A 26,559-nucleotide genomic window follows, 5' to 3' on the forward strand; every position below is an offset into this window, starting at 1 on the left:
GTTGGTCGAGCTTAAGAAAGTGTGAATAATCATGTATATATGTTTAAATAGAGTGGGGATTATCATATAAGAAACAAGCGCGTGGATAATGCAGCAAGGAGGTACACTTTTCGTCATGACTACGTTTTGAAAAAGATGGCAGTTAATTATAAGCTCCATCTCGAACTGATGAGAATGCGTCTCTGCCCGTGTGCAGTCGTGCGTAAGCAATGGTGAGCGACTCCTCCGGCACAGTTCGAAACGTTCAAAATTGGGGTATAGTCCACATATATGCATGCTAGCTTTTGAATCTGTTTGTGGACCTTGCAGCCGGTAGGGTTTGAACATTCATCAAAAGAAGTGGAACGCGGATATAGGTATGTGTCGACCTGTGGCAGTATTACATCCTTTATGCAAACTTCCATTTTTGTGTATTCAATAACACCTAATAAAAAATCCGGCAATATCTAGAAATGCTGATATATAATTGAAATAGATATCCCGTATCCTTCCAATAATTGATATTTCCTGTAGGAAATATTTTGTTGTTTACTGAATTTATCTTTAAAAATGTAATGGGCTAATTTTCAGAATAAAAGAGAAAAAAAAGGCGAATTTTAGCTCTCTTTTTTTACTCACGATTAAAGTTTTTATTTAGCATAGCATAAAGACATATTTGGGTTTCTTTTTCTTTACTGGATCTCTCTCTCCCTCTTTCCTTGATCACAAACACACAAACACACACACACACAAACCCACACACATACACACACACGCAGGCACACACACACAACTAGGCGATAATTGCAATACTAGCATCATGTGTTCGATTCTTGCCTGGAATACAGTATATCGCTGTAATTTATTTGATGATTTTAATGGTGCCATTGTCTCTCTCTCTTTTTCTTTCCCTGCAAACACACACACGTATATATATATATATATATATATATATATATATATATATATATATATATATATATATATATATATATATATAAAGAATACAAATCGTATGGCGAATAACAGTCATTTCAAGTACACAGGATCCAAAAAAGCATCACGTTTGTCAGGGATTGATTAAGATAAATGCAATACACCGACTATAAACAGTGCAAACCTAGTATCTAAACGGCCTGAGCGCTTTCGACTCTTAATTAGTATTTTTCAAAGGCATATACAAAACATAGACAAGACAAACAAATAAAACAGAAAAACCGTTGTGTTTGCAGAGCTTTCGCCCCATATATATATATATATATATATATATATATATATATATATATATATATATATATATATATATATATGTATATATTAATATGCATAAAGAATACAAATCATTTGGCGAATAACAGTCCTTTCACGTGCACAGGATTCAAAAAGAGATCCCTTTTGTCAGGGATTGATTAAGATAGATGCAATACATTATGAACAGTGCAAAACTAGTATCTAAACAGCTTGAGCACTTTCGATTCATACTGAGTATTATCCAAAGGAAAATACGAACCTTAGACAAGACAAACAAATAAACAGACAAACTGATGTGTTTGCAAAGCTATCGATGACTATGACTATTTATACATACATACACACAGACACACACACACACACACACATATATATATATATATCTATATATATATATATATATATATATATATATATATATATATATATATATATATATATATATAATAATAATAATAATAATAATAATAATAATATTAATTACAGTTTTTTCGTAGGTAAGCACAGAATGCCTGATTATAAGATATCCAAATAGGAAATGGGTGTGTCGAGTTATATAGATCATGTGATGTTGATGGATGAGTGTATCTTTCCCAATGATTGCATCGACAAAAATTTATTTGAGGACACGAAACGTAGACTTTATATAGCTAAATATACACAGGAGTTCGGACTACTTTGTTTGTTTGACAAAACAGGTATGTAAAAATGCATGTGTTCGATAATAGGATGATCTAATTGTATTGTTGTCGGTGTTTGATGATCTGCATGTTTGCACATGTGTGTGTTTTCCTTAGTGTACCTTACTCGTTTGTGTTTGGAATAAAATGCTACAATTTAGTTTAATATACACACTCTGTAATTGTTTTATTTGCATTAACCAATTAGACTATTATCTGTAGCAGCAGGGGGTCAGCAGACATAAAGGGTCTACGAGACAACATTTCTACGGGGAACAAAGAACAAAGATATACAAGGCCTTGCTTTAGTAACTGGCCCTTGTTACGAAATAAACTTGTTATTAGCCCCTTTATTCAATTTAGAGGACTCACGATGCTTTTGTTATGTTTCTAGTAAATATTATTTGATTTGATGTCTTGGCCAAGCAAATAATTATTTCCATAAAATACATTCCTTCGGATTTTGTAGAGCAAAAGTATAGAGCAAGAGCTGAGCATTTCGTTATTGCCAAATTATGCCCGTTTAGTTTATCACTAATGTATCGGGTCCCTTTATGAGGTACTCTTCAAACTTCCTCAATTTATGCCCGTGCTTATTTTGCCTCCATATTGTCCCTTCATTTGTTACCCTTCAGTAAGGTTTGTCTTAGTATTTCTAGCTGTTTTTTATTTTGGTTTTTCCATGTATTTATGGCTATAATGTTGTTTTGCTTTTCCGTGTATATCTGGCTATATTTATTTCTCGCTATCTGTCTGCTCTTTACCCTTAATGTCTATTTTTGCCATGAAGGAAGGGGAATAGTGATATTCCTTCATGTTCCGCCGTACAGTCATAATTAGTATTTAGACACGCATATGGACTGTTATGTGAGCAGTTTCCTAGTTTTAGCTGTTACTAATCACATGACTGGTTATCCTAAGATGTGACTTGAAGAGCTCTTTCCGATAATTGATGCTGGTTTTAAAACGTACGTTATTTGTGTGTACTCACTGACTTATTTTTATTAAATTTGCTAGAGACAGACTTAAAGTAATTAAGAAATATCCGTGTCCAGTCCGTGATTCTGCCAAACAGCAGCTGCAACAGTGTAAGAATGCTCATGTGGACTTTACATAGGGTACAGAACAGTTAATTAAACCAAATGTCGAACCAACCAAATACAAATTGTTGCAACAACTGTGGCAAGACAGACAGCTCTTGAGATATTATCTGCTGATATTGCTTGCCGTCTTCAACCCTTCCACCAATTCATCCACCACCCGAATTTCAAATACAATAACAACCACGACCAAAGGTTAATAGTAACACGATGGATGCAGTTACAGAAGAAGGTATTGCTTCCATCAATGATCCAAAATAAATAGCTAACATGTCTGCGTTTGGGGTGAAAAAGAAAAATTATATGAAACATGAGTATGTTAAAAGCTTGAAAAGTCGTGCTGGTTGGCGTAAAAATATATAGCGTATTGTTTCCGGTGCGCAGCAGGTCAAATATGATCATGCAGACTTTAAAGAATTTAACCCGGTAGTAGATGAGGATATTAAGAGAGGATATCAAGAAAGGAGACAAAGACAAGAAGAAATGAAACGTCATCTTGAAAGAGGGAGGAAGAAAGAAGAAAATCAAGTGTAAACGGTTGATCGTAAACAAGGAAGAGAAAGAGAAAAGATGAGTCAGAAGAACACAATCAGCTATATCCTGGTCCTCAACCAGATCCAAACAAAGAATCACATGAAGGAGCAACCGAAAGAGGCCTTGCGACTGATGACCGATGTCAGGAAAAACAAACCTATTTTGTCCAAATAAATCCTCGCTGGATTTGATCGACTAGAAATTCTGATTGGTGGAAGACGAACCGAAAATAAGTCCATGTAAGTCATCAATGAAGCAGCCGCTATTTGTCAGCATTTATTTCCCGGTTGAGTTAGGTACAGCAGCATCTATCGGGAATTTGTCGACGAAATTACCGACGATCACTAGAGCGATTGATCAATTAGATCGGCGATAACACAAATAACATGATTATACCAAGCCCCAACGTGGAGATGAAAACATAAGGAAAATAAATGTAGTTTAATGTTTATTTAGAAGGATCGTCCAAACGCTATTCTCCTTGCAAAACAATTGGGCGTGAATGCAATTGAAGTTGTTCGTGATAAGGGTATTGGCATTATTGGTAATGCCGCTGGTAAAGCATTTTCAACGATCAGGGACAGACTCATGGGATTAGTACAACGAAAAACAGAGGCGGTAAAACTGCCCAGCACCAAAGTGATGCCTGCCAGTGTCAGTAAAAAAAAAAGTCAAGCTCCAAATGAGTGGTTGAAAAAATTGGCTAGTGGTCCATCTATGACAAAAAAACAAGCCACAAAGAGAGAAAAAAGTGTTACCACAAGTCTGATAGCGTGAAATGGCCTGACTTGACGGTCATTTTAAGCAACAAATAATATAATATAATGTTCAAGCGTGTATCTGATCTCGCATTTCACATAGACGCGTCAGCACGCAAAGATTAATCGGTGCGTGATTATCGTTATGATGCGCTTGTATCTGACGCACGTGGACAAATCGAGCTACACGTTTATATAGAAGCAGATAGTTCTTGCCCGCCGAGACATTTATTGAGATGGAAGGAAATCATTTGAAAACGGATGATATAGCATATGGAATTTGAGATCGAGTTGGTTTTGTTAATATAGGTGTTATGGCGTTGTTTAACAGTGCCACGCACAACATCGACGGAACGAATATTGAACCATGTCTCGAAATTGTTGGCTTTGTCATGACTATATTGTGTCTGACAAGATATTCCGATGTATAAAGAAGTAATAGGATTTACAACAATTTATAAGAGAATTTATGTCTATGTTTTTGTTGAGAGAATCAAATAATAAACATTTATGATATAGCAATATCAGATGCATCCATGTCGTATATAAGAGTCATTTTAAACAGGTTAATATTTTATAATGGTAGCTATTTACGGAAGATCTGCTCCGCACAATGCTCCATCGACATTGATCGGTCAGCGTATGCGAAATGCTATGAACATGCTGATCTTATATGTCTCGCTGGGGTTGATCTGGATGAGATTGTTGATTTTAGGATCAGCATGGGCGGGTAAAGACGAGCAATATCAAGTGGGTCGATATTATCATGTGAGTCTCAGTCGGACGATAGAATAAAATTTTTAACGTGTTACTAAAGCCTGCGATATTATGTCTTGTAAACTCTGAATGATCGGTTATTGAATTGCTAATTTGAGAGAACCGGAATCCGACAATGTCGCTGGAATAAAGAAAATACTTGGACAACAACGACATCGCGATAATGACCACTTTTTAACAATCAGTGATCAACTGGCCACATTCAGATCTGAATATAATAATAATGTAGCCGCGTTTAAAAATTTGCGCCGAAAGATAAATAGAGTAGCTAATGATTTCGCTAATGATTTCTTTGGAAATCCCCTGGTCGCCGTCTTTAAGCTCGCATAAATCTAAGAAAAGTCAAAAATATTACTGATGGTGTAGTTCATAAGACTCCGTTAATCAACGCGGTATACACATTAACGTCTGGATTAACAATATGGTCACAATAAAACAACTCACAACGGTATGTTGACGTCATCTGTACCGATGTGTACATGCTGTCCGTATTGAACATATGGCGAAATTTCACTGATTGATTTTTTCGAAACCGCGTCAGTTGTGTTAAATCAGAATCCAAAGTAAACTTTCATATTGGAACGAGCAGATAAAGATAAAGACTTACCTGCAACGGCGTTTTGGTGGCGTCTTGAATTCGTAGCAAAAATACCTCATTTGGTAACTTTGCACCAGATTTATAGCAACAAGGAATCCCACACAATCCTACATATATAATCAAGCATGTACGTGGAAGGCATCGCTGGAAGAAATCATCGAAGGAACACTGCAAAACAACTAAGTAATCCTGTTTACTTACGATGTCATAATCCATTGATGTAACGAATACGTTTTTGTATTACCAACCAAGATTATAATTTATTAGACACGGGTGGAGAAGAGTTAATTGTTATTTTTTATGTGCGCGATAGGAACTGAAATGCCCCACCATGACACAATAATAGCCCATTCCACCGCTAGCAAACCTAAATAAAACAAATAAAATATTTTGTTCTCATTACTTTTTTAAGATGTTTATTAATACTTTTTTGACGTTTCTATTCCTTGGATGGCTTGGTGGATTCGGGAATCCTTTCGGATTCGAATACAATGAGTTTTAGCTGTCTCGCATGCAAAGTTACAGCCGCTCTATTGTCGAGACAGCTCTGATGATATTTTCTCAATGGCGCTTGCCAGTTGAACATCTGTAGTTATCTCCTGCTCTTCGTGTAATTCCGCCAATGACAGTTACATTTCGCGCTGAGGTAATTTGATAAATCTATATTCTTCCGCTATTGTATATTTGCCCTCTTTACGTCGCTGCAATATCATTTCAAACATCAAGTTGAGTTGCTGGAAAATCTTTTTTTTTAATTGTTCAATCTCGAAACAATCTCGTTAATATTTTCTTATTTCATTTTAAAGTATGATTTATTTCTTAAAAATAAAAAACTTTTATACAGACCAATTCGATAACGTGTTATTGAATCGTGTAAACTAATCCATGCGGGTATTTTAAGCATATTTGCTGAAAATAATTTGAACTTGTTTATGCCAATATCAACGGGACACCGAATGTGATGAATACTTCGCATCGTATATGTGTCAACACCTAGCAAAATAAAAATATAAAATATGCAGTTATCTCAGATCACTTTTGCGATTTGAGTGCACCGCTGTGTAACGTAAATAACATCTGTGTTTTCCTGTCTGCCCCGTAAAAATGTTATGGCTGTATTTGTTTGTTTGTCTAGCAGGACATCATCGTAAACCACTAAATTGTCGATATCCCTGTTAATATCATCGACGGACGGTGCATCATCGATGTTAGTGATAAATTCAGTAACATTATTGTCGTTCTATGGATTTTCATTAAATTGCTTAACTACATTATAGCATCGCTGTCATCTGCGGATGGTGCTACTAAATAAAGTTTATTCCGTTTGAGCCACATCATTGTCAGGTTGGGCAACAATAGAGTTTTAGTCAACACTGTCTGAGGAATTATAATGGCTCGAATTGAATTTGGTAACACTGGATAATGCTTGACAGGTTCCTGCGGATGGAAGTCAATCATGTTGATATTGTAAACATACAGTATTATTTATAATCATGAGTTTATATTGTGTTCGATGCAAAACGGTAACATATACAACTGGATTAACAACGTTGAAAAACAACGCGAGCGCTCTTACATTTAAGTGAGATGCGACATAACAAATATAAGTTTATGAGCAGCAATTCGAGCATTGTTATCGACACAGTCGTTGACGATGATATTCCTGCTACACTTGGGAAATTGCTAGGCACGCTGTGAGTGAAGTACCCAGAGAAAAAAGCATCTTCCGAGATATAAGTACTGTTGTCCTGAAACCAGACTTGATATTAGATTTAACGAATAAAATAAACCAAAATCTGGACATTTTTCGATAAATGCGAGTAATCAAAAGTGCCACACTCATGATGTCGCGAATGAAAACAAAGATCTATAACAACGACATATTGTGGAAGTCTATACAAAATACCACGTCCCAAAACGATTCAGGATGGACGGTTTGATGTCAGCACGCCTAACGTAGTTCATCAGGTAGATATCTTGTTTTTCCCAAATGACGTCATTGGCACATCACATACCGTCGGACATACAAATACGTGTTCATAGTCGTCGACGTTACAAGTGGATACAAAAACCGGAAGCTCTATCAACTAAAAAAGCAACTGAATTCACGGCCGCGTTTGAACGAATTTATTCACCTGTTGGTCTGCGATGGCCATATTTGCTACAGGTTGATCCTGGCAAAGAATTTCTATGTGCAGTATCATCTCTGATGCAACAAAAAATAAAATAATTATTCTCGGTATCTATTTTTGCCCCATTCGTGCTGGATTCCATTTACCATCTCGCTATCTAATTGGATCATTCACTGACAGCGCTGATTATATATGTGATTAATTATCATTGTTGTAACAACTCTCGGGTGTTTTAACATCAGCAGATTCCAAATAATTACGTGTTTGTTTATGCTTGATGATAAAATGACCCCAATGAGCCGGTTTTGTGTTTTCGATAAATGACTCAAAAAGATTCACTTTGGACTGACTAATATAAAATGTTTTAACCGCGACTCAAACAGCTTCGTTGGAAAATCGTTTAACCATCGATAAGAGGTTTATTGATGAATACGCACGCATCGAAGATCTAAGATGAGTAAACTGAGGCGAGCCACCGTCGTAGTTGCTATACTTTTTCCAGTGCTGAGATTTACAATTTCCATCATGGAAAACACATCACGTGTCATAGTGTCTTTTATTAGGAAATCTGTTTTCGCCTTGTCCATAACTAATCTTGTTCAATGACGTTTTTTATTAGATGACGACCCCTGCGTAAATTTGCCAATATGTTTTCTCCAGTTCTTTCTTATCAGTTGATGTTTCATCGCGTGGTAAGCAGACAGAATTTTGTGGTTTGCATGAAATTATCGCTGTTGTTACATTAGGCGATACAAGTTTAATTTAAACCAGTATGTGTCGTAATAACACTATTGGAACCCAATGTTTACGCAACAGTCATTGAGATTAATCTTCGTATCCGGCGGAATAAAATGCCGGTCGAGCCCGATTGGTATAACCAGATGAACATTTGACGTAAATTCGAATGAATCGATCTCCACAAATCCTGTTAGATCATAGTCAAGAGGCAATGGACCTTTTATTGCAACTCTGGTCATTTCATGCGTCGGATGACCAGATTGTTCAAAATACGATTTACGATCTCCACACCAAAGAAAACAAGCTGGATAAGTAACAACATTATCAACCTACATCATATTGTGTGTTCCATAAACCACTAAGGCCACAATAGACACAAGACAGTAATATGTTTTCGTGAAATTCTATTGGTGTTGGACGCCACTGAATTTTTGTTGTGCTGTGTGAGCGACTGCAGATGATATTGGAAAACAGTTAATGACTAATTCATCTATGTTGGTGTATTATTTTAAGGCAATTTGTTTCATCGTGTGTTGGAGCAATTCTATTCGATAAAGTACACCAGACTGCAGCACAAACTAATCAAACTATGGATCTAGATCAGTATGAAACCACCATATAGACACGGGATTATTTATACTGATGTCTTTACATATATCGCCGTTATAAAAACTGCATTTTTTTCTCGTGGAAATTCCGTTAAGTCTTGGTCCATACATGCGCGTTACGGTCTATAATCGTGATTGGTGTCCCAAGTTACTATAATTTCCTGAGTGATATAAAATCTAGTTTGTAATTGCTTTTTACCATTACTGGGCATTATAATGCTTTTTCAAACACAGAAAAATCATCTAGCTTAGATCCGTTGTAATTGCGTTTTACCATATATGGGCATTTTATTGCTTTTTCGAACACAGAAACATCATTTATTTTAGATCCGTCGTTTAAACAATTTTCCCTTTAATTAATTTTTTTATTCTCGATTCCATAAGTCCATTTCCACTCCTGGAGTTTACGAAATGTTCTCTTACACGCTGAGCCACAGTTTAATGTACCTGTTTTCATGGGTTGAAGAGCAGTTATTTCAGGGTCATTCAGGTAATAAATCTCGTAAACAACAGCGTCAGCTGGATATTCATTTTTGTAGTATGGGTTATCGACACCAATTAGTGTTTCTGGCTTTGTCTTTTTGGCAAATACGAATACGACAATACGAATCGACCCTGATATTTATTGTTTAACCCGTTCAAATTTATCACATACGATCTGTGTTGGTCCATCTTATCCTTGCTGTTCAATAATGAATTTTATTCCGAAAAAAAAATCATTTTTGTTCTTCTGTTGACGATCAATTATTTTATCAGCAGATCTGTGATTCATTGTTGAATAAATAAATATGCCATCGCCATTTTTTAAACGTCGACCAAATATAAACCGCGCAATCATTTGCAACTCAATTTTATTTACCATACTGATTATTTCATGTAATTTTAGTTCAAAAGGTACTTGTTTTCTTTTATCGTTCAGTCGATCAAGATCAAATATTGATGGTGATGGCTCAGTTGTTGATAATCGTGTCAACTTATCTCGTGTTGATTCTAAGGATCTGATTTTATTTTTAATAATTTTTAAATCCGTTTGTTTTCTTTCGCCTGTGACATTTTTATTCCTGTGAGATCTTGATAACTATATTGTAGTATAATAGTTTCCGTCCATATATCTATACAATATTATTACTTCTCTCTAATACAACAGCATGCCCTATCTCTTATTAGACTTTTCCTAATAGTGTAATCAAGCATAAAACATATAACACTTGCAAATTGCTCAAGCTGGGATCAACTGCTCCATGCGTGAAAAACTGTTGCGGTGATTGTTGTGTAATGCATTTATAGAGTATTTACCGTAGAAGTACCGAATCAAAAATATGAATCAATTGTAGTGCTGGATTCACGGGTAAAATGCAATTATTTGTCGCATGAGGTTGACGTAAATATTGTGCTATGAAGCGTTATTTTGAAGTACAAAATGACGGTGAAAAACAAACCAAAGATACAAACGACTATATTGAACGATACATTAAAAATTATTCATTTGAAGATAAATAAGTTGTACTTACGTTCAAGAAAAGGTTAAAAACAAAGTTGACGAAGGGACCCCGTACATTGGCAACAAAATGAATGGGCATAAATTGGTGCAAAGAAGAAGCTCAGCGCTTACTCTCTAGTTTTGCTGCTCGAAAATCCGAATGAAGGTATTTTATATAACAAAATTTGGCTACGATTGGGCCATTGACATAAAATAAAATAATAGTTTCTTGAAACATAACAAACACCATAAATTAATGACAATGCATCAGTCATCTTCTAACTAAATTGCTATAAACGCAACAGACATCCATAATGAATAAATTAATTTAAATGAATCGATGATCTTTTATAACAAAATTGATATAATGCATCAGTCATCCTAAAATTAAATTAACGAAAATGCGTTACTCGTCCTGTAATGAGACTGATGAATATGCACCAGTCATCTTCTAATTACATTAATACATATGCATCAATCATCCTATTATTAAGTTAATGAATATGGATCAGTCGTGCAATAATTAATTCAAAGAAAGTGCGTTAATCTATTTTATAATTAAATCAATAAAATCATTGTCGTCTTATAATTAAATTAAGGAAAACACACCAGTCACCCCACATTTAAATTAATGAAATCTGTCATTGTATAACTAATTTAATCAAAATGCATAACTCATCCTATAAATAAATTAATGAAAATGCGTTAGTCATCCTATACTTCAATTAATTAAATTATTGATTTCATGGCAGAGCTTATTGTACCCGTGTATGCCTTAATCATATATCCCTCTACACCCAGATAACAAATTGAATATTTTTAATCACTATTTATCACAAGATGGAAAACTAATAAACTTCCCATATCCATATTGATATGAAATGTAAATGAAATACCAATAATCCTTATAATGAAGTTAATAAAGCAGTATTATTCCCAGATTCAAAATAACTACAGCTGCAAAGCTCGCCATATTCAGCATAAGTCTTTATAATAGATGGACTCGTCATTATTTCAAGATTCAATATCGCCACCACTGTATACCTACACGGCGATGGATATAGCGGTAGTGATACCTGTCTGCTTTTCATCGTCGCACTATTACCACGAGTATCTTACTGAGGAATATCTTATTTATCGGGAATCGAGTAGTAACATAGTTATACCCATCTGAATTTCATCTGTCACACTATTATCACGATTATCCGTCTGGGGATTACCTTGATTATCAGGGATCTAATAGTAGCATAGTTATAACCATATGTATTTCATCTGTCACACCATTAATACTATGACAATACTATGATACCACCATTAAAAGGGGTCTAACACTATTACATATTTACTCATATGTACTTCATCTCTCACAATATTACCACAATTTATTGTAGTATGGGGTGACACCATTATCATGGCACCAGCCATTATCAAACATTAGTTCGATCCATTGCCACGAGTACCACACAGTGGGATATCACCATTACCTTACCAGAGTTACATTATAGGATACATGATTTTAAACCTCATTTTAGAAATCAATGCCATTGTAACGTTTGTTTTAAAATGTAATTGAAAAAGTGTTCCCCCCAAAAATAAATAAATAATACCAGTTCTTAAATTGACCTTGCATTACCAGATGACAGGAACACCTACAAAGACATACAATGTAAATCTAATCTCGTTTTTGTACTTAAATTAGTATGTATGTCAATACTTGTCTTGCTGGTTTAGCAAACGTTAGAACACATCACCAAAGTATAAGTGCTTGCATCAAAATAACTAACTAGGTTGTTGCAGTTTCAATAAAAGTGTATTCAATTCTCGTACAATATCATTATTTCTTAGTATGCCAGCAAGAAAAGATCTTCCTAGATTTACTTATAGTTTGACCAAGTATTGCACTGAGCTATAATAGTTTATTACATCCCTACATTTAGGTGGCTTGTACGGACAAAGTTGAGAAAAGATATTTTATTTTATATAGGCAGACAAAGATAAAGATAAAGACTGGTCATATTTCTTTTTTGGGGGGTAGGTTATAAAAATTAGCACCGATCTGTAGATGATAATTAATGCAAATTATATCATACAAGTTGGACGACGGCTCATATCGAATGAATCACATTTTTACTAGAAGTAAAACGCAGGTGGATCACATCAACAAAAGGAAAAACAAAATGGACCATTCATGAGAGTGTAAAGGTCTCGTAGACTACCTTAGGTTGGGATGGGATGCTCCCAGTATTATCTTTATTTATTACAAACGACCCACATTGACTCGTTTTTGTTAGAAATTGAAGTAGTGATAGAGATGCAAAGCTCCGAGCCCCCAGTCTGCCTATGCCGACAGTTAATTTACTGAATAAACAAAAGGTGAAATTTATATAAACAAAACATTTAATGCCATTCAATAACAAATAGTCCTTAATCAAATGAAATTCAATATTCAAAACCCTATCACTCGTCTTTCACTCGACCAACTGACAGCCTATTTCATCATCTGACTTAGTGTGATAGATTTTCCTCCTGTTGTGTGATTCTACTCATCCGTAGTGTTTCTTGACTGGTACCCATTACCCCTTCATTCCAACAACCACGTTCTTCACCCTTCCACTTCCGTTCCCTCCTTTTCATGTCTCCCTAAAATCGTCATGTCCGAAGCTCCTTTGTAATTCCTAGAATGACAATGTTTCCCTCCAATTTCGAATGACGTCGGAGTTGCTTATAACTTCCTTATGTAATTCCCGCAAGTTGGTTTGTCGACTACTCACGTTTAGTTTCAAGACACTATATTTAAACTTGCGATTCAAATGGTGGCCACGCCTTGCTCAATTCCGAGTGGATGTCGACTCATCCATTGTCTACATAATCAGAAGACATTGCGCCCTCCTCGACAGGGTGTCAAGTGTGGATTTACGACCCCCTCTTGATGTTCCTTTGAGACCAACACCGGCAATTCACGCCACTTACCTGTGAATCACACGCAGCCAAATAAGGCGCCAGTAACAAGTTCCTATGGCAATGTTATACACAACTGGCTTCCCACCGGTCCTTTTGATGTCGGCTTACATTATCGTAACATAAGCCGGCCGGCCAGTTGTGTACACATCGCTTTGACACTCATTGTTTGCAAGGCTGACACTCGCAACATTTATGAAGCGAATAATTAGCCTCAGGGTCTAGCATATACATGTTGCAAACTGGCTATTGTTACATACTTATAACGCGATAGAGAGTTAGGTATAATATACGAGTTTAGATTTCAGTTAATGACCTAGGTCAAAGGCGTTTACTCAAATTAATTATTCGTCATATCATACACACACGACCACACTGGAAAGTTACCAACAGGCTCCCATGTCATAGGCAGCCAAGATCAGTAACAAACAATGCCATTATCCTCATATTACAATTTTATATCACTCAGTTGGGTAATTATATGGGTGATGATTTGGAGCATACCATAAGCACACTGGCAATCATGCAAGCATGTACTGAATATTTTCTGCCCATTAATCAGAGTCAGTATTGCGCCGAATCCGGTATATGAAGGAGTCGCCTTAATTCTGCATTTTTGCCACGGTGTAGAACTGAGCCATATAAGCCATTGTACCATCTATATATATCGAGTACAGGTTGGTAATTGTATTGAGTCTGATTGTTTTTTCTTTCATAAGGGATGATTAGACACACATTCGCTAATGCAGCCGTGGTGAGAGTGTTCAAACAACGCCCCCAGTCAATCCTATTACTATTGATATGTCTCCATCAACAATTCCGATTGGTGTGCCTATAGAAGTCATAAATTCCATCACACCCAGACCAATGGTGGTTGTTGTGGCGATTGTGCAAATAGCATATACAAACACAAATACAAACATATGTTTGTATTTCCTGAACAACGTAATTCTATTGGTGATTTCATCTTCAGTTATTTTCTAACGTTGCTACATTGAAGGATTATCATTATTCTTGCATGAATAATGTAATCATATAGTTTGTTGACAGACTTGCCTTCTTTAAGTGTCACACTCACAAGCACTTAATAACCAATTATTCTTTATACAGCTACCAGTACTTGTGGCCTGACATTACGTTCGTATACACTTTTAAAACCGTATTTATTACACCAATCAATGGTGTCTTTAAAAATTGTTCTCGTGTTCACCAACAATTTCTGTTGCACTTATAAATACATCATTGTTTAGTAGCAGTCAACATTTTTCTCTTCTTGGTTAAATAATGTTAGTGCAAAACAATCAAGGAGGATTGTAACGGGAGAGAATTTGTCTTTGGACTACACTAACCGCTGTAGAAATAATCCATTGGTGATTTTATACCTGGATGTGCAGAAAACGATTAAGCATTTTCACGCGCTTATGCAATAAATCGAACCTCGCTTAGGGTTGAGATTGGTATATCATGGTGGTAACAATTGTTAATTTATATTTGATCCTTAACAAGATCATATTTCATTTTGTATATGATGGTGTGTTAACGACACATGTAAGAAGTAGATACGTATCAACAATCGGAACAAGGTCACTAGGTCACTATCGATGTTGCGATCTCCGGTTACGCGATCCTCTACGCAAATTCTAAAACCTCATCACAGCTTTCAGAATCGATCACTTACATACTGATAAAATCTTTTCTAAAACACAAACGTCAAAGACTATTAAAAACGCCTAATTACAAACAATTGTTCAATGTATCTATATTATTTCGTTCTGTTTGATCTTAAACAAGCATGGAAGCAAAAATGTATTTGATGACTTATTATTATGATCTGTTCTAAACAAATACATCCTAGATTTTGACATTTGTTTTCAGTTTCAGGACATTCCGATGATTGTGTTTTTTTTCTTTTAAATGAATGCTCCTAGACCCCATGTGCTAATGGACGCAAATTGGATAAGGCAACAGCATCCGACTTTATCAGTAACTAAAGTCCCCACCGGCATGGAACCCATAAATATTTACATGTAATGCCATCCGAAAGTTAGTAAGTTGTTTCAATCTGTTATTGTCAGCCAGAACCTTGACATCACTAATTTTGATATCTGCATACTGTTTCAATGGATCGTTATCATCATCGGCTGTCTCTTGCATCAGCTGAATTCGGCATCCTTTTTATAATAAAATTTTTTGTTATTAGGTCATCAAACATGTTAATTTTCGATACCGCATGTAGATATAGTCTTTGATACACGCAATCCACACAGCATAGTCTCTGATTTATATAATTCCATTGATTTCGGCCTCGGTTGTTTTACAACAGAAGCTCACAGGTTCAAAAAATTATATCTTAAATGTTCATGTTAGAGGTTTACAATTTTCTGGTTTGAAGTTCGCTGGGATTGACGAAATCAACAAATCAACTGCTTAATACAGTCAGACACGTTTTGAATGCAAACCTGATGAAATGTACATCAGGGCCGCAATGAGAGTTTGTAAATGACAATATACATTTCGTCTACTGTTAAGCGTACTTTCGAACTTACAAGGTAAAATCCATAAGTGCTTTCTGAGTTGGTCAACACTCTAGTGCCCACAACGTTATATTGCCGCATAGTGAGTCATCCAGTCAAGATTGCGACATCGATGGCAGCTAGTGCCACGGGTTATAAATAGTCAACCACTTCAAGTTGTGGTGCATGTTCGTACAAGTCAGCATATAACAGATGTTTGGGTGTTAACATACATGTCAGTTTCCCTTGTGTGGGGAACGCACGTTAATCCCCCAAAAAGACGGCTTGAAAATCCTTGACCGAGTTTGTCATAGCGAGTAAATGAAAGCTAGTCAACGGCGAGAAAACAACCGAATAAACTGGGGTCAAGAAGACCAAGTATTTTTCCTTTTTTACACCCCTGACTAGGATACTTTTAATGTAACCGAGAAGTTCTTTTCTTCGGCCTTTTGGCACCGATTAAGTTGCGACTGGGTCAACCACAAAGGGATCAGTCTACCAAAACTTTGTCAGAGAAAGCCTAAATGTGAACCCGCAGTCATATCCGATTTCAGTTTTATTTTCTCAATCTGCTTTGTGCTAAAACCAGCCTTAACCTCGTGATAGGACATTAACATTTGCAACCGTAAATTGTATAATTGCAATGTTATGAGTTTTTATATTTGCCTCAAAGACACTGATTCACACACAAGTGCTCTTCATCAGAAAAAAGTTTCGAGACCATTTCAGCAATATAATGATCCCACCTTAAACGTAAATACAAACATATGTTTACCACAGACATTTAAAGCAGCCCGAGTTGTTCCGATGAAAAGGTAGTAACCATGGTACAACATGCAAATCATACAAAATGCATGTCAGAAGTGCACACCCTTGTCAACGTTTTAATGCCGTACCAAGTACGACCTAAACTTGTGGTATCCTCATTCGACTTCATTGGCCCTGACATAAAGCAAACTTTCGTATGAGGATTCCTGAGGAACGGTTAAACTCAAAGAAACTTCAAACAATCATAGTTTGTGACATATAACAGCACTGCAATATTGTTTCCTCGATCCATATTTTGAAAATTGCCTCTGAATAGAGCTTCGATGGTGCACGTCTGTCCTGTTACTAAGAGCCGAAAGCATTGACACAGCTCCAAACTGTAAAACAAATACAAATTATCTCTCATGGCCAGTGAATGAATTAGAGGAGGCAATGCACAATGCTAATGTTGATAACACGACCTTGCCCGCTGCGACACCGATATTACGCCGAATTACATAGTTGTCGTAATGGGTTAACATATGTTCGACCTCGAAAAAATCTTGAGAACATCTCCTCAACTGAGTAGAATCGACCATGAAAACCTCAACGAGTTTCCCTCAAGTTCATATTGACGCTGTACATATCCAAAATTAAAATTCGGGTTGGTGTTAATGATCCTGTCTTCTTCATCTACATGTGCAGAATGCATGAATGCATACAGTTTATGATCTGCATGACCAGACGTGTTCTTATACAACATCATGATTACCAAAAGACTTTGCATAATCAAGGCTTTGTCTGGCGAGGCCAATGAATGTTGTGAAATGTGAACGTTATCAATGGTGCTTCGATTTCCTTCTCATACACTGAATATCACGCGCTGTAGAACAACGTCATCATGCCGTTCTTGACAAATCCAACCTGAGTATTGGCAACGGAATCGGAATTGTTTGTAGCAGATTTCGCTCCTTTCCAAAAAAGACATCCATTGAGCAAAATGCATACACCCTTTACGAGACAACCGAATTCAGCTTTTCCTTAACAAATATGCAATAGTTAAATGACATATACTTTCTTGAGGGTCTACGTTAATGATTTTCTAACAGGAGCTGGGATTATTCATGTTGATGTTAGTGTAATAGCATATAGTGATGCTTGAGCCACTAAACGCCTTAGAAGATCTCGAATCAATGTAAAATCACCTACATTTTCAAATGATCAACAACATTGTTTTTTGATGCTATAAGGAATACGCTTAGCAAGTTGTTTACGAATCGGTGCAGTGCGCAAGGTAATGGTCACGTGCACCTTGTATTGCGCCTGTAAGCAACCCACAACCACCATCAACAAGGCCAATTCCATAATAAATCACGTCAAGGGGTTTCAGGAGTTCAAAACACGCACGGATATCACAAGCCTACGTATGACTTTCATTGTATTTAAATATCTGGTAGATCTCTAATATATAGGTAGTTGTATTGTCCAGGTCTCAGCTTGTTCCAAAAGGGCGAAATGAATGTGTACAAACTGATTGCTATGACATGGAAGGTACACAGTGGATGCGGCAGTAATCGATATTACGTCACAAGGGAAGGGGCCAACAGTCGGGGCAAATCCTAAAAATAATGTTAAACTTGGGACTCGTACGCTTACGCTGAGGATTAATAACTACTAATGATGGCATCAAACGTCAGATTAGCTGAGTCATACCGATGATTCTGACAATTTCTGGTGGGAAATTGTAACTTGTACCAGTGGGATCTGCAAGCACAATTCGTTCGCTTGGGGAAATCTCATTATATTCTGACCAACTATGAACTGTTGTCAGCGACTACTGCACAAGATCAACCTGGTACATTAGAGATCTAATCAAAAAAGAAGCATTCAAAGTTGGCTGATGTTCGCGTGTGTACCGGCCATCAATGCGATACTTCGTCGGATATATGTATTTATTTATTGATTCAAGTTCGTATGCGTCATTGGGAAGTTAAACTGTTATCCAGGTACATTCTCGACCACTCTCTGCCAAAATTACGAGCGAGTTATTTGCGGAAGGAACCGAATTTTACCCAATCAAACATTAGGCCAAATGCGATAGACCATTAGCGAACCTAGTGTGATATCGAGTATGCGGGATTTTACAGAAAGCAATTAATCCTGCACCCAGAGAAAGAATCAGGAGATTGATTATCAAGGGAGGTATGAATATTAAGATTGTATTTGAAATGTACTGCTTGTGCTAATTCGATACAGGTATTCTACAGACATACAATGCTAAAGATTCTTTTGTAAAGTCACTCGTTAAACTTCTTTTGCGTATTTGATGATTTTGAAGTCGCCAACATTAATTAAGTACATGTTATGGAGCAGCCAGTCGTAATGATCTATATAATTACCAGCACTTTCATATTTGAGTTTAGTACGACTTTCTTGTAGGAGTAACTAAACAGTGAATTATATTGTTTTTGATACTAGCTGGAGTCAATATTGATTACGAGCGACGCCGCACCGATTGTTTTCGTACATGTCATCGGTTGTGATGTGCATTTTCAAGTCCTTAACCGTGTACAGCATCTTGATGACACCGTACACCGGTTTGATCGTATCATAATGAAACCAACTTATAACGGCTTTGTCAACTTCAGTGTTGATTTTGGTCTGTGTAATGCAATTAATCCGCTAATGACACGGTGATATCGCTGCGAATACCACGCTTACTTTGCTTTAACTTTGACATGATTCCCAAGTCATTGCTAATGTTACTTGATTATAATTGTAGAACTGCATCGAGTCAGTAAACAACTGCAGCTGATCCAGCCTAAAAGTTTGCCCATGTTGATGGTTATAACGCTCATTGCTGCATCATATGCTTCTGTGACTCCATGCACAATCAAGTTCTGGGATTTTTATTTTACTTGTCCAAATTCGCAACTGTAGATTGATATCGCTGTGTGTGGGTCCTATACAGAAGTCAATAACATGATAGTGTTCACTAATTATAAATTTACCGCGTTGTAAAAATGATCAAGAGAGATTCAGCAATGCGTGCTATGGGGTAAAACTATCGAATGTTTCAATTAGCTATACTTTTCCTGAGGGTGAGTAGAGCTATTATTGGAATGCACTTCGTTGTGTCCTTAAGTGATTTAAGAAACACCTCAAATGAGTTCTGCGTTTTGACCAAACTACAACATTAATCTCAGACTGACCATCCCATCAGACAACAGTATAAGAAACTGTGCATGGGACCTATTCAGCTACTTCCATTATATTTGTCTGAGCGACAGGTGAGTTAAGACATTCAGTGTCAGAGTAAATTACATAAGGAACTTTCATCTTTGGTGAATCTCCAAGTGTTCTTGTGAGGTTCTGGCATAGTTGTACTCTGCAGTTTGTCACAGTTCCAGTGAAGTCATGGTCGTTGAAGGCAATGTTGACAGGGGAACCTTTCACCCTTGTACTTGCTGTTTCGGTAGAACATCAGAGAAAGATTTTTATCTACACATACTGGTACAGCGTCTGAGCGATTGGTATCGCTCAGCAACACCAGATCAGTCTTGATTAACATATTTTTTCTTTGTTTGGTCAAGTGGGGATGGATCAAGCCTATAAAAATGATTGGTAGACACTTAGACATTAACGGCGATACCAGTATTAAGTTCTTCAAAAGAGTTGAGTGAGTTGGCAATCACCTGTACTGCATAATTTATGTCATCAAAACTTATTTCAATTAGCTAGTGCTGAAATTGAAGCTGTTGATGAAAAATGTCGCTCGCAGATGTCCTCTCAAACTCATTTAAAACATTCATTCCCATCACTTCCCACATATACCACTGCTCGCTGTGAACAATAAGCTCGTTTTGGAATAAATTTAAGTCTTTAACAGGGAAATATGCTATTGAATTGATATTTATCCGTCAAGAGTCCATCCTGATTCTGTGTTGGTGTATTCTCCAACGTCTGACAGTTCCTTCCAAAGCTTTGTCGATTTATATATTATTGGTCTCGGTGTCTTTTCGTTTCAGTCAAGCGAGTGCCTCTATGATACCATGGGTTAGCGATTTAAAATGCTCCATCGCTGTCACGGCTAAGCGGCATAATCAAAATTCACATGAAGAACTCTGATCATCTTAAACGCGGACGTCACCATGCGCTCTAACTTCGGTAGGATTCCTGGGTGCATCTTTGAACGATGTTTCGACAAGTCTTCACCCAACTCATATGCGATCGGAATAATTGCTAGATAATTGTATAAACAAAGTCACTTGTATGTAACTTAAACTCGTAGTTTTTTGTGACAGCATCAGTGACAAAGGCTGTTGTTATGGCGGTTGTAAATGCAGCGAGTTTGATTAATTGAATCACATGTTTGAAACTTTCATGAAAGTAATTCATTGTGTGATTGAAACATGTTGCTATTGGTTTTATATTAATATGATTAGAAACTGCAATTAATTAATTCACTGACAACTTAATCTTATACATAGCCTTTGTTTTTTTGTTACTATATAGGTTCGGTGAATCTTTGCCTGCATGCTATATTACGTGAGAACAGGTCCGCATCGTTGACAAAGGTTATGTTTCTACTTTACTCTGAAATTATAAGCACACGGCTGATTTTATGTTATTAAATATGACCCTTAAACGCTTAAGAGATATATGCCATCATTATTAATTAGGGCAAGTTCGATTTGCAACTCCATTTGAGTCCTTACAATGCCCAACGATAGACTGCAATGATTAAGCGCCGTCGTAATTGTAATTTGAACCAACATGTGATCGTGAGATTAAATTTCAGACTCATTTACAACCAAACCAAGCTTCAACATTTCCTAAATTATCAATTTGTTTGACTCTCGTATTAAGACACAAAATGTACAATTCCACGTTGAGATAATAGTTGGCAGGCAAGAATAAATCTTTTTTTGTGGGGTTAAGTAAATAATTCACTATTTGTCCTCTTAATGGACTGCAGATAAATAGGTTTAATACAGCCTTATATTCAATGCTGCTCTGCTAATAAATAGCAGAAAGATTGTACCAAATATGCAAGCAAATATAAATCTATGTGCAAGCACACATTGCCTACCTAGGACTGCACTGATAACTGCAGACTATACATTTGGCCAAATGGTGTGTCCATAACAATGGTAACTTTATTTACTATGCCAGCTTTGATGCAACTAATGTACATGTAGTGGATCGTCATGTTTGTATTCGCATATGTCTTGGATGTACTTGTGGTTGCCTTGATATTTACATATGTATTTTGGCCTACACTAAAGTACAATGGTTTTATCTGTAATACAATTCCAGTAAGAGTGATCAGCTTGTTTACCATGTTGGCGTTAATACCAAGCCTGACAACGGTCAGTGGATAATGGACGTTTACGTAATGGCGCCATATTGAAGATGCACCGGTGCCATACCCGAGTATATATTAGTCACATCAGCAGACAATCTAAGAGGCACATTTAACAATCGTGGGCATTGGCCACGAACAATGGACATACATGTACTTGTACATTGTACATGGATTTGCTATGTCCTTGTAAAAGTAGCAGACAATCTCAAGGATGTGGTTAATATAATAATAGCCGTTATTTCTTTTTGCAATTTTAGTATTTGCTTGTACACAATATGCAAATACGTTCTGAGTACATTACTTGCCAATACTAATAAGAGTCTATTGTTGTCACAGCCAGACTAGCACTTGATATTGATTTATCCTGAATTTGTCTGAGTCTCGGGCAATTTTTGTCTCCTCCATCACTCAAGGAAAACAATCAAAATCAAAATTGTGTACCACAGCACTGACTGATTTGAACAAATGAATATTATTGCAATATAATTTAGTCCAACAATTAAGTATAACAGCTTGTAGCCAGTCACAATTCAAAGTGATATTGATTGTTGTAGATACAGTGTTATTGATCTTCTATATGAATTCGATTTCGGATATCACACTGCTATCAAGAAAGTTTGTGTTTATTTAAACTTGACAAACTCCGATATAAGATCACTTTAAACAAATCGTTTTCAGTTTTCCGTTTTGCGGTCAATATGTATAACGGTAGTTGCTGGCAAATTAACTGAGGTAAATATCTAAAAAGCTTTCAAAAGAAAATCAAAATCATAATGATTAGAACTTACCATTATGAAAACATATTACTTACCTGTCCAAGTTTCCTCTGACCCTTGCCACCCCATTTTTGATATTTGGACATTTATGTTTGGGCATAGCCTATGTCCTTTGGACAAGTTAGAATTCGCTAAAACTGTGCTTTGTCGGCATAAGGGTAGCCTATGAACGTCTACGAAGTAGGTCTCAGTATGTTAGAAGAGCAGTCGCGGACTAGCCGGCCTAGAAAATTTAAACAAACTTACCTCGATCGAAACCTGCAACACAAAAACATGTTTGAAATACTGTTGTATATACTGTTGTGGGAAATCAAATCTAAATATACGTGAATGTTTGTAGAAAAAAAAAGAAGTAAAAAAACACAAACTGAAGGTGCAATTCTTCAATGTCAATGTATCATTCTAACATTAGAGTTCGCAGGCCTTCGGTTTCAATCCGATATATCTTCAATGTCAATCTGACATAATACCATTAGGGTTCAAAGGTCAATATCAATCTGACTGAAAGAAAAAAGTTGCTTTTTGCGTAGTAATTTTAGTCATTGACCACATTTTGTAGAGGTATTATCATTACCATTACCACTGCCTTAAAATGAAGAGGCCTCTTAATGTTGACATCAAAGGTCATTGTGATACAAAGAAAAATTTACTTTACAACATAACGTTTCATGTAAGGTAAATTCCTGAACCAAATATTAAGGACGATTTGTTCTTGGACTAAGAAATAAACCTTTACAACTTTGTCCAAAAGTCAGTTGCCATGATCACGATGAATCTGATAATACATTTACATATGCACATTGTTCAGTTCCAGACCTCGAAAGTTGAGCAAAGATCAAAGTCGTCAGTCCCGTCATATTTAAAGCATGTGACATAAAACGGAAATTTACGTTAACAACAAGAATGTAAATTACAATCATGAAAACGACCCACACAATTTAATTGCAAATCTACCGATATTCCATAGCATGTGTTGCCATTTTGACACTGGAATATTCTAATGCATTCTTACTATACACTCCTGCATAATTACATGGTTCCTGTTAAAAGACGTACGTGGTATTGAAACTATATGCATCATGTACTTTCTTACACCGCCAGCTAGCTATAATATGGAATATGTCTGCTATATTTGCATACATTCATGTATCTTATAATGCCTGTGCTTATTTACTATTTATAACTCAACTGAGAACAAACGATATTCGAGGAAGAATAAGTCCTACATTAAATGCTTACACACGGTGCTGTCATCAACGGTGTATATGGGTTAAACGTATGCTCTGACTTGAATTATTGTTAGATATGTCTTATAATCGATGATGGCAGTGTCAACTGATAATGTTTATTACTTCGTGTGTTACAAAGTATTTATTACAGCATATTTTGACTTGTCATCTATTGTATCGTTTCAGACGTTAGATGCTTACCTAACAATTTTACATAAGCACTGTCCTTTAAAATAACACTTATCTTCATTTTTCCACTAAAGTTATCGAAGAATTATATATTTCCAATCAGTGTCACATCCAATTCTTTCTTTTTGAAGGACTCTGGTAACAAAAAGAATCGCTAGGCAGCAAATTCAAGATGAGGCTGAGTTTGGTACTGTTTATAGGAAGCATTGTCATGACAACATGGTCAAAACTTAATATAGTCCGCCAGTTCGAGATTAATTCAACAGAAGGAGCATTTAGTCATATGGTACTGGACGGGAATACAGGAAACATTTACATAGGTGCAATGAACAAGCTTTATCAGCTTTCATTCACATTGAGCTTGAAAAAGAATGCAACAACAGGGCCGAAAAACGACAGTCAAAACTGTCAGCCACATAATATTACTGCATCTTGTGATCAACACAAAGAAACAATGGATGCTTACAATAAGGCCTTGGTAATAGATTACAAAAATAAGAAACTAATTGCATGCTCAAGCCTATATCATGGCATCTGTGAAAAGTACAATCTAAGTGACATCGAGTCCAGGAATCCAGATATTTGCGTTCCAGTTGTACCAAATAATGCCGCAAGCACCACAGTAGCATTTATTGCACCAGGACCGCCAAATCTTATCTCCCAGTCAGATGTTTTTTATGTCGCTGCCTCTAGAACCAATGCTGGACAGTCAAAATCCCGTGATTTGGTCCCTGCAATAGCTAGTCGCAATTTAGAAACGTTTGATTTGGTTTACGCAGGTAATAGTACAGGCTCATCCAAAAGAATTCTGGTGACGCATTGGGATACATTTCCAGTGTATTACATCTATGGCTTTAGTTCTCAGAAATTTAGTTACTTTGTTACTGTTCAGAAGCAGAACCCTTGGAGAGAGTCATACATTTCCAAGTTGATTCGTGTCTGTCAGGCAGATAAACATTACTATTCATATGCAGAAGTGCAGCTTAAATGCATGCACAATGGCACCCTCTACAATCTGGTCCAGGCAGCTTATGTTGCTAAGGCAGGATCACGCCTTGCCAATAATATGGACATTAGTATACATGAGGATGTTCTGTATGTCGTATGCAGTATTGGAAATCCAAATACAGCCATTCCTGGAAGTGACTCCGCACTTTGTGTTTATCCATTGAGAACAGTTCAGAGGATATTTAAAGAGAACATACAGGATTGTTTTAATGGAATAGGAAATACTGGACCTTCTCATCTTATCTCACCAGCCCCTTGCAAGAGAGCTGTAAGTTTGTTTTTCTTCCTGATAGCTTTACCATTTGAAATAATATTAAAGTCAAATAAGTATACACATGTTTATAAGTCTGCATGGGTAATCACGTTATCTTCATGAAAACTTCACACACTGGAAACAAGTTTGTGAACTCCACAAGTCAGTGTTAGATTTAAAAGAATAAAATGATTTATCTAGTGTAACTTCTTACAAATACATCATACGAGGTTATTATTATTATTATTATTATTATTATTATTATTGTTAGTTGTAGAAGTAGTAGTAATATTATTATTATTATTATTATCATTATTATTATTATTATTATTAAAAATATATCATGTAATCAGAGTGGGATCTAGGCTACATTTTTGCATCAATGTCACAAAAATGTAATTCATGGCATGCATAAATACAAGGACTTGTCCATAATGCATATTGTCAAAGGAATCATTATTAACGAATCAACCATTATGATATTTGTTCTGAACTCAGCGCTATGCCCATAACATACATTGTGTGGATGAGCGTTTGAATAATAGAAATCACTGACTGGAGGTGGGGTCAGTTAGATGGGTTGCATTCATCCGTGGTACTGACTATATGTAACACAGTGATAAATGATAACCATTTCACCATATGCAGATATCTTCCGACGAGGTGTTTCGCGAACATGGTGGTGATATTTTTCTCTATTGCGTTCATTGGACCAAATTATAATAAATTATTATCCGGTAGAAATTGTCCTTATTGGCTTCCCTCTCCTCAAACAATCCACGGCTGGAACTGAATGATTGAAAGTCTGGTAAACCATTAGAACTGAATTATTGATTTTTTCGTAATAACAATGGTGAGAACATTGTTACTAAGGGAAGTAAAA

General features: G+C 36.2%; 1 protein-coding gene across 1 annotated transcript in view; it reads left to right on the forward strand.

The window, feature by feature from the left end:
• The first annotated feature begins 24,587 nt into the window (after positions 1 to 24,587).
• LOC149803925 (hepatocyte growth factor receptor-like) overlaps positions 24,588 to 26,559 on the forward strand; it is an 85,414-nt gene continuing 83,442 nt past the window's right edge. Inside the window, exon 1 of the mRNA XM_089954007.1 lies at positions 24,588 to 25,691. Coding sequence (XP_089810133.1) covers positions 24,588 to 25,691 — 1,104 coding nt within the window. The remainder of the gene's footprint in view (positions 25,692 to 26,559) is intronic.

This window comes from Sinohyriopsis cumingii, chromosome 3 (assembly GCF_028554795.1).
Source record: "Sinohyriopsis cumingii isolate HCF-2022 chromosome 3, ASM2855479v2, whole genome shotgun sequence".
In the NCBI taxonomy this organism is placed as follows: domain Eukaryota; kingdom Metazoa; phylum Mollusca; class Bivalvia; order Unionida; family Unionidae; genus Sinohyriopsis; species Sinohyriopsis cumingii.